This window comes from Dufourea novaeangliae, unplaced genomic scaffold (genome assembly GCF_001272555.1).
Source record: "Dufourea novaeangliae isolate 0120121106 unplaced genomic scaffold, ASM127255v1 scaffold235, whole genome shotgun sequence".
NCBI classification, from domain to species: domain Eukaryota; kingdom Metazoa; phylum Arthropoda; class Insecta; order Hymenoptera; family Halictidae; genus Dufourea; species Dufourea novaeangliae.
The window spans coordinates 1,373,104-1,383,826 of record NW_015374123.1 but is presented as its reverse complement, the minus strand read 5'-3'; the positions used below and the strand labels follow the sequence as shown (position 1 = coordinate 1,383,826).

Here is a 10,723-nt window from a genome sequence, read left to right as displayed (position 1 = left end):
AGAATTTAGTATTCGAATAAAGGATGTAACAAATGTTCGATAGTAATAACGATGAGATTTCAATGTGAGAACGGCCCTTACTTTTGTATAAACGTAATATTATTCGAATAGAATTGTGTACAATTCTGCTCCCAAATCTGTTTAATAACAGTACTTGGCTCGAAGTACGAACACTTGAGTACGTTGAAAATTATATAATTTCTCTCCCTTTTATTTGATACAAAGTGTATATACTTCGATATTTGTTACATAATGCTTAATTTAGATTTGATTTTGCTTAGAAATTAAATTTTGTAATTTTTTATAAAAGATCTATAATCTTTATCTGTTGTCAAAAAAGATGTAAATAGTTATTGAAAGAAATGGAAGATATATTTACGTCGACAGCAATATAAATGTTATACAATTTTGTACGATGCACTTAACTGCTTCGGATAAATTACTACATACAAATTAATGCAACAACGTCAAACAATGATAAGCTTTCAGTACATGAAATAAAACGTGAAGATTCTTTTTTCCAATAACGAACCGGTAACGATAAACATATTCAAATACATGTGACAATTCACATAAAAGTGTAATTTGATTAAAAATATCCTAAATGTAATTTCTGAAAAAGAAATTTTATAAAACGTTTTATAACACACCTATGAAATTGGATATGAAATGCAAAATTTTTTATTTGTCGCCGTTTTGAGGAAAGTCATGAAATTTTGTTAAATTCAATTCACACCTTTGTATAAATATGTTTGAACTTTTACGTTCACAAAATATGTATAAAGATATGCAGGACTTATTATTTCTTTTTTACAATGTTAATGAAAATAAATGAATATTAAATGTCACTTACAAAATTATTTAATGTAAATTCAGTTCTGTATTATTATAACATACTATATAAAATCGAAATAATTAATATTCATGTTATATATTCATTTCTATAACTTGTTATTATTGTATAAACATAGGATTACTTAAGTGTAATGTAAAATATAGATAACGTTGACACTTCCCTCGTTATGGAAATGGTATAAGTCCATTTAGAGACAGTATTCTTATCATTTTAGTCGCTTAATATTGTGTGAAAATGTATACCTGTATAATTCCACTATTTATTATCATAAATTCTAACATAGTTACACAATGTGAAAGCATAGCATTAGCGCTTATGAACATTTTTGAGTGAATTAAAACGTATACCTTTCAATATCTTGTCGCAAGAAAATGTGGATTTACGCCAATTACCAAAATAAACTGCACAATTATTGATTCGTTAAAGAGTTTATACTTCCGTATTAACTTAACAAAATTGAAACAGCTACACAATGTTCTTTCATACACCTTGGATATATAATTTTTATAATTTTACATATTTTCATTAGACAGCATATTTTATAATTATCCGTTAATTTTCGTAATTTTTTCAGGAATGGGAGTAGAGAAAGCTGAGAACGTTAGAATTCTGAGGAATGCATGCCTACGCCTACGATAGATATTCAATATTTAAATCACACAGAAAACGAAGGTTTATTTTTGGTGTCCATATACTTCTCTGCTGGTATATTTAGAAAATTTCACGCTCCGGAAAGTATCCTAGGCCTAGGTAAAATTTATCGCGTGTTCTTGAGTGCTTCGTAAGTTCTAGATTATATCTACCAATTCATGTTAACCATTTGTGTATAATAATAACAATATTGATTCTGTTCTATATATATTTTTTTCTTAAGAACTCATAATTAAGAATTCTCTCTCCTAAGAGTAACTCAAAAATGAAACAGACTAGATCCAAATTTAAGACTGATCTAACAATAAGTATAATTCAGACCTAATCCAGTTTTAATAGAAATTTTAATTAGATTTACGTTAGACTAGATCCAGACTTACTTCAGACCTAGAATAGTATCGTCATTTCAGGTGAAATCGATCATCTTTTACATTTAAGGTCAGGCATTTTTATGAAATCAAAATTGATGAAACAGACAATGTATATAAATTAATTTTCTCTGCAAGATTATCAGTCGTATGCAATTTACTTTTTGATATTTTGGTCGTTACAAATCGTTTTTTTAAAGAAATCTTTTTTAAGGTCCGCAAACGATTTTTAGGTAGATGATGAAAATTATTAATAGATTTCTATTTTGTTAATATAATTACATTCCCTGATGCGTTAGTTGTAAAATAATTCTATTTATAGAATAGGATTTTCCAAATAATATTATAAACTAATGGTTAATAAGCATAGCGCAACCTGTCTTAGGTAACTGACCCAAATAACTCAGACTAAACCCGGACCTAAGTTAAACCTAATCTAAAACTAACAAGGGGCATCACTCAAGTATAACACGTCGATTTTGATGCAATTTAGCACAGAGATAGTATTTTTTGCAGTGAGAAATATTTGACACGTACTTTTTTAAGCTGCTGACATTCATGTCTAAGGGGTGAAAACAGTCCTTACATTTGAAGTAAACAACCCATTTTTTCCTCAATATCTCAAACTATTCACACAAGAGTCAAACAAAATATTTGTTAATAAAAATGTCATACCATGTTCTTTAATAATAAAAGTAACTACTAAGTAGTTTTTGGGAATACCAATTTGTTTAAAGAATACGTTAATATTAGTAACTTTTTGCATATTTTCCTTACCTGCAGCTAGAGAGAGCCGCGAAGTGGCCGATTTCCGTAAGCGGGTATACTTATGTAGCTCTGAAAAGAACCGATTCTCTGGCTGACATCAGGATATATTATCGACTGCAATTGCAATCTTGATCTCGTATTCTTCTCTCTGATAACGTATAGAAGAGCGTTAATTGGTTGTCGCACTTAAAGAAGGGGTACAAATACTTTTTACTTCACCCACATCTATAGTTCGATATCTATAAAGACACACTATAAATTCACCATACAAATTTGGTGAAATTTTTCACCTGCGTTTTGATGAGACGTTCCTGAAGATGGCTATCATTATAAAAGGTGTTGAAAAAAGTGCCAAACTTCAGGAGCATGTAGTATCTGTAAAAAAAATATTTACAGAAAATAATTAGTTTCGGAATTCCAGAAGGTTTTCAACTATCACCCTACAATAGAATAACAGATTCTATTGCCAATAAAAACGTATCGAGTGAGTCGTTATAACTTATCAATTATTACAAAGTCAAGTAAAGTAAATACAATAGTAGCTCTACGTGCAGATAGCACATGACACCTTGAAGACGGCTTAAAGGCGCCTCAGACCTAAACTAGCCGTAAAATGGGCGTCTTGAAGGCGTCATGTGCCATCTGGGACGTGATCGTAGATAAATATATAACGTCATTCAGCAACATTAAACAGAAATACATGCATACATACTTTGTCGCTTATTGGTGAAAACGTTTTGCAACTACGAAACTAATGACTCTTGTATCCATGTTTACTAAGACATTTTAGTCGCTACTTTTTCAACACTTTTATGTATTTATGTGTACGCGAATCGCCACTGTTCTTTTATGTACAAAAATTGAATTATCATCATAAATTCGCTTTAGTAATATTGTCACTTTTACAGAACTGAAAATTTTTCAATATTTACTCACTTTATTTTGAAAATAGCATCGATTTATATGACCCCTCGATGTGTATGGGTTTAGAATGTGGAGAACTAAACCTGAGAACTTTCACACTTACAATTAGTAACACCTCTAAATTTAAACATTATGTTATATACAAGAAATTCTATAATTATTGGGCTGTCCCATAAGTCCTTGCCATTTTCAACCAGTTTTATTTTTATTTTGTATTTATGAAAACTTAATTTCTATTCTACGATATAATCGCTGTCATTATCAATAACATTCAGCTATCTGCTCGGCAAAGTACGCAAGGAAACCAATTAAAAAATTGAAACCTAAGTATTATTAGCTGAAATATCGTTAAATATACATATGTATAAGGTATTCCTACGGTTTCAATATCACGCTTGTAGTAGTTTTATTATAGTAATCACAATTATTATTGTATACTTTAAAGTGAACATTTCAAAGAACTCGTATGTATTTTTACAATTTAAACGTATATAAAAATGCGACGTTTAAATACTAAGTACATTAGTACATACATTCGACAGTGAGAATCTTACCAAGAGAGCCAGATAACCAATATATTGATGTCACATTACTGGTACACACTGTGAATACTACATGCAACAACTACGACATCATCAACACAGTCGGTTACAATAACGTTCTACAGAAACCAAGCCTTATTACTTTCATACATAATTGGTAAATATAATAATCGTTATAACAGAAGCACGCCTATTGACATAACTTTCGTTACATGATGGCAATATCATTCTGAACAGTCGATATCGTACGAAATCTTCCAAATGAACTCTATTATATATAAAACATTATTCCCTTAATTGCGAGGACGAAATGAATAAATTCTTACAATTGATCCCCGTTTTTAATTTTAGTGAATTCTACCTGATACATAAGAAAGGTATCATGGAATAATGTGCGAGAAACTCAAAAGAAACCAATGGCAATTTGAAAGTATCGCAGTGGTAGCAGTTGGAAATCCATTTCCCGCCGTTGGGAAGAATGGAAAATCAATAATAGTAACCGGCCTTACCGACTTTGCGATGACGAAGACCCTAAAAGATCTACCTCTCTTCTTTCCACTAAAATAGCGCGCTCTCTTCCACACGATTCTGTACTCCATCTTTACCGAACAGCAGCGCCGCGCGTTTGCTATTGGCCAACCGCCGCCGCCATTATAGATTCCGTTGTGAGTGACCGAGTCCCGTTCTCTCTAAGTCTCTTAGTGTCTCCCTGACGCTAACGGCGAAATAAATTCACGACAAGTGTTGAAACGGTGAGATGAAAACGTACAGTCGAAAAAAGGGCGATAGCCCTAGCAACGTGATTATCCATATGAACGAGCTGTGCCGACTGTGCCTGGCAAAGGAGGAGGAGATGGTGCCGATTTATGACGACGAAACTATCCCCTTATCGCTTCGAATAATGGCCTGCGTTAATTTGGAGGTAAGTAACAGCATCTACTTTATTGAGCACATACTATGATTCAGTTATACGGTTCTATTTGCCATAGATATTAGTAGCTTATCGAAAAATAGGAATCTAGTTTATCTCTCTGCGCGATTCCGTCTTTCTTTCTCCCCACTCCTTTGAATTTGGATCGTGTTGCGAGCGTCGGTTATGTGTATATATATGTACTCAGAATGATTACTACACTGATCAAAGCAACTACCGGCTTTACCGAGTTATCGACTTTGTGCTAGACGCTACCTTTCTCGCTTTCATTACAGAAATTATGCCTACGATAAAGTTAACATCCAATATATTTATTCACGAGGCTCTAAAATTTCATTTTACAGTCGTATGCAATGTTACCGATCAATCACGAATTTTTGAGCGTCGTCGTTCGTATTAGGCGTGTCTAAAGGCGGCCTCAGACGGTGTGTGGTTCGGCAAATCAGTCCCCTGATCGGTAAATGGTGACGAAAGACAAATTATCGAACCGTGGTTGTTCTCGCATTGAGACCACTCTTGCCGAACGCGAGAACGACCACTGTTCGATAATTTGTTTTTCGTCACCATTTACCGATCAGGGAATTGATTCGCCGAACCACGCACCGTCTGGGACCACCTTAATGTGATTTAATGACAGAATGCGCGCGTATTTCTGTTCAACGACAGAATATAAAACAGAGAGAATGTATTTTTTCCAGGAATGTAATCTGTTTTTTATATACGTATTTCTTTTTCAGATTGCTTAATATGCACCATTACTGTGTGCACCATATAGTAATATTATTTCCATTAATTATAGTTTTATAAACTTACGTAATCAATAATATAAAAAACATTACAGATTATGTTATGAAAACTAGTGGAATTTTACATGTAGTGACTTTATAATATTTTTTTGTTATACACGTATTTCTTTTTCAGATTACTTTTCATGTATTATTACTGTGTGTATCATGTAGTAATGTTTTTTTCATTAATTATAGTTTTACAAAACTTATGTTATCTACAATATAAGAAACATTATATACATATTATGTTATGAAAACTAGTGAAATTTTACATGTGATTATCACATAATATACATTATAATTGTATTTCGCAAACTGTGAAAATCAAAACAAATGAATTAAACTCGTGCAGGGCTACATATTTAGTTTAGTATATCTTTATTTAATTCATAATAGTAGTATAATAAAATTAGTAATAAATAGGTTAAACAGATTTTGTAAATGAGTAGGGATAGTTGTTTAAAAAAATCGTACACGTTAGGTAACACTATAAAAACTGGTGGTTCCTCAGTTTTAGTTTATTTAATAATACTTACAAATATTTTGATACAGTTAAATAAGTTAACTTCTGCTTATATTACATATTGTTTTGTCTGCAAATGAAAAGAAAGCAATACAGATGGCACAAACTATAACAGTGCAGTATGAATTAATTATTCATCACTATAAAAATGGGAAAGTGTAGTGAAATTAGTAGAATTATTAGTCAACGTCGAAATACAATCTTGTACATAATAAGTAGGTTGCAAATGTTTATACAAATACAAAACATTTTGTGAATTAATTTATAGAATCTGGAATTGCAAAAATTTGTTTACTCTATTATGGATTCCATCAGGCTACAAGTAATATAAAAATTTCATTGAATTTGATCAAATATGCTCACTATAAATGTATAAAATCCACAGTATAATAATAGCACTACATAAAGACAAAACTTGCTTATCAAGTATAATAAAAAATAAGTTATGCAGGTAGTTGAATTCTAGAAATGCACAATGGGTTCTTTGAAAAGTTAATACCTTATTGACCGATAACAGATTCATAGGCTTGTTGATTTTGCTGCTTACCATAAGAAGCCTATTAATTTATCTTTACTTGTCACTGTTTCATATTCATATCAAAAGGTCCTTGGTTTTTAATCGTTGGGTCTAAGAAAACTACTAAATAATCGTTAGTTGGTAATATATATGTTAAGGTTGATCCTTGGACTAGAACTCCAAACTTAGTTTAGGCATTAAAAAAATATTTAAATAAAAAAGTAAATGATTCAGTACTAAGAAAAAAGCATTATCATAGTAGGATTGCTGAAGAGAAGCTACAATAAGTTTATAAAATACAAAGAAAAAATGTGAATTTGTTAAAAAATACATAAAAGAAGATTTTAACTTTTTAAAAGAATATAATCTTTACACATGAGTCTGTATTTAATACTTTTGGTTCTGATAAAAAAAGTAATTTGTTGGAAAAAACCTCTACAGCCTACACTGAATTCAGAGATAGATGACAAATAGTGTGTCAAAAGTCATATCTTTGTGGTTGTTAGGAAAAACGCCACATGTCACATGTTTGTAATTTAGAGATGTTGATGTTTACAGTTCTGAATACCAATTTTCTTGTTAGTAATGTTTCTTTGTTTTCCTTTTACGATATAAATATATGTTTCCTTCACTTTGCATAATATTCTTTTATATTGTGTTGTTTTTGTAAAATACAAGTTACATATGTACATATCACTTGCATGTAATAGTGTGTTACTTCTGGTAAAATAAAAGTATAGAATATAATTTTGTTTGTTTTATTTTATACAAAGTAAGTTATAGCATAAGCAGATTAACAGAAATAGAAAATTAGAGGGGATCACAAAAGAAAGATACGAGTAATCAATGTATTAACTAAATTTTTTGGACTTACGTTGATTTGCTTAATGTATATGAATTTGACTTTGATTAAATTGCATTATTTTTTTGAACATATAAGATTTGTTTTCATGTATTTCTTTATGATAAATACATAAATCCTATCTTTTACAACTCAATTAATGCATATACTCAAATTTTTTGAAATTATGACATGCAACGTTTAATGCTGAGAAAGTTTTTATTCATTCACCATAAAATAGACAAATGTTCCTGTTTACACACATTAAAAAATAATTTCCAATTGAATATTGAGAAATAGGGACTTTAAATAAATTAGAATTCCAGCTAATAATGATTCAAAAATAATTCTATCTAATGTTAATATAATAGCATTTATTTAAGGTGAGTTGGGTAAAAGTATAAGATTGCATAATATTATTTACAAGGAAACCCTCAAGGAAGCTGTACAAGAGAAATAATCAAAAATAAATATAAATACATGTGAAATAAATGTGTAAACTGAAATCTGTTGACATTAAATATCAATATACCTACAGAATATTAATATAAAACATTTATAATATTTTAAATTTATATTACTACAGGTGTTTGTTAGATTGACAGTACATATGAATATACAACAACAATGCATTACACTATTGGTCTTTTAATGTTTGATGTTAAGTGTAGTCACCAGTAATGATAAGATCATATAAATATTTCACTAAAATGTTCTGTCGCAGTTACATTTCTATGTAAACTAAACTATTCTTTAATGTGCAATAATATATCTTTGAATTATTGCTTCTATTGATGAAAATCATTTTACATATTATACAGATACTTAATTATCAATAATTTCGTTTACAGGTTTATGAAGAAGATGGTCTCCCGAATATGATGTGTCATCCATGCAAGTATCAATTAGAAAAATCTTATCAGTTTAAGAAGAAATGCGAAGCTGCTGATGCCAAGCTTCGAAAACACATGAAACTGATACAACAGTTAACGGGTCAAGACGAGGAAGGAGAAAATCAGGATAATAGTAGAGAAGAATTAAAGGATGGTTCCAATAGTGGAAAGTCTAAACAAGTTAAACAATTATTAGCTGATTTAGTATCAACTAAAGGGGACAGTGGTCAGGCAGATGGAGATCCAATTGAAGTCACAGAGGAAGAACTTGTTGGTGGTTATATTTTAGGTACTATTTAAACCTATTTTATGAAAAATGAATTTACTTATTAAAATCATAAGTAGCTTATATTATGTTTCTCATTCTTTTAACTATTTTCTCTATTGTAGGAATGAATTCAGAGAATTTGGAGATGGAGGAAACTTCGTCAGAAGATCCAAAAAACATCACATTGGTACCTGCTGAAGAACGTGTAGCTAAAGCACGTTGTACAATACGTACAACTCGAATTAAACAAGAACAGGAATCTGACGACGAAGCAGAAGAAGTGCAGAGAGCAATCGCAAATGCTGACCACAAAAACGTTTATATGATGGAACTTACCAGTAACAGTTCTGGTCAAGGAGAATCACTGAAGTTGCAACCCATTACGGACACTATAGGTAATACTCTAGGAAACTTTTATGAAAATACTATTGATGTAAGAGAAATATGTTTTAACACGTTGTTTTAATATTTCTCTTATAGTTCAAGCTAGTGAAGAATTAAAAGTATTCAAATGTGACAAATGCCCAAAAGCATTTACTCGAAGGATAATGCTAAAGAGTCATCAATCTGTTCATTCTACGCAAAGAGGATTTACATGTCAGGCTTGTGAGAAATGGTTCCCTACTAGATCAGCCCTCGTGAGACATGAACGTACTCATACAGGTACATAAAATAATTATTTCATGTATAAGTTTGATGAACTAAAGAATTTCGTTACGAATTATTTCATAATTATTTCTTTAATAGTACTGAGTTAACAACAACTATGTAATCTGTTATAAGTTGATTATAACAAATATACATAAGAGTGAACAAAGTGAAGAAATAATGTATTAAATTTAGAAAGTTAGTTACAAATACTCTTGATTTCATGAGATTTTAATTTCTTATAGGTGAAAAACCATTTGGGTGCAACATTTGTCACCGAGCATTTGCCCAAAAAGAAATTTTACTTCGGCATCTGATGACACATTCTGGACAAAAGCCATTCCAGTGTCAACATTGTGATAAGAGCTTCACCCAACGTGAAGCTTTGAAGGTGCATATGAGAAGACATCAGAAGCTAGACCCGAATGACATTCAACTACATCATTGTCAACTCTGCCCTAAAGCCTTTTGTCATGCGTCTGGACTCAGTAGACATTTGGTTACGCATACTGGAAGAACGTACAAATGTGTAGAGTGTGAAAAATCATTTACTGATAAGAGTTCATTGTTAAGGCACAGTCGCATTCATGCACCTAAAAAGATAATAACAAATTAAATTTATTCAGTAATTATAAGAAGAGTATCAGTCAACGTTGAATTAAGCCTTTGAGTGCAGAGTAGTCCAGAACTGAACGCTTACATCGAATAGCGCTCAGTCCATGATAACGATCTGTGCAGGATTTTGATTTCGTATACCATGTACTGTCTAAACAAATTCTATTATCTATACGAAGTATCATTTACTTCGATCTTTTGTCATGTAACATTATATAAATATGTAATTGTTATTTAGGTAATCATTGTCTGATGATGACATTTCAGTGTATGCATATTGCTATGCATACCTAGCACTCAAAGGGTTAAGGTCGACAAAACTGTTTCAAAAACTTATTTAGGATATACATCATTTTTAAAATTTTTTAATATAATTTATAACACATCGTATCTATCGATAACTGTGCACTAATCATTTGTTTAGTAATTCCAAATATAAACTTACACATATACTCTATGTATAAGTACTTTATTCTTATTTGATGTATATTCAACATTTAATTGAGAATATCAATTTGTATGATAATTGAATGCCTCGTCGGTTGAGAATCATTGAGTGAAAAATTTTTGCAGTAAGCTGTGCAATAAAT

At 30.8% G+C, this 10,723-nt stretch overlaps 1 protein-coding gene across 1 annotated transcript; it reads left to right on the top strand.

Moving 5' to 3' along the window:
* Positions 1-4,779: 4,779 nt before the first annotated feature.
* Positions 4,780-10,162, top strand: LOC107191212 (zinc finger protein 84-like). Its single transcript, XM_015580195.1, has 5 exons — positions 4,780-5,031; positions 8,561-8,891; positions 8,993-9,265; positions 9,351-9,533; positions 9,764-10,162. Exons 1-5 carry the CDS (start codon positions 4,867-4,869, stop codon positions 10,132-10,134), a joined length of 1,323 nt encoding a protein of 440 aa, XP_015435681.1. The 5' UTR covers positions 4,780-4,866; the 3' UTR covers positions 10,135-10,162.
* The last annotated feature ends 561 nt before the right edge of the window (positions 10,163-10,723 follow it).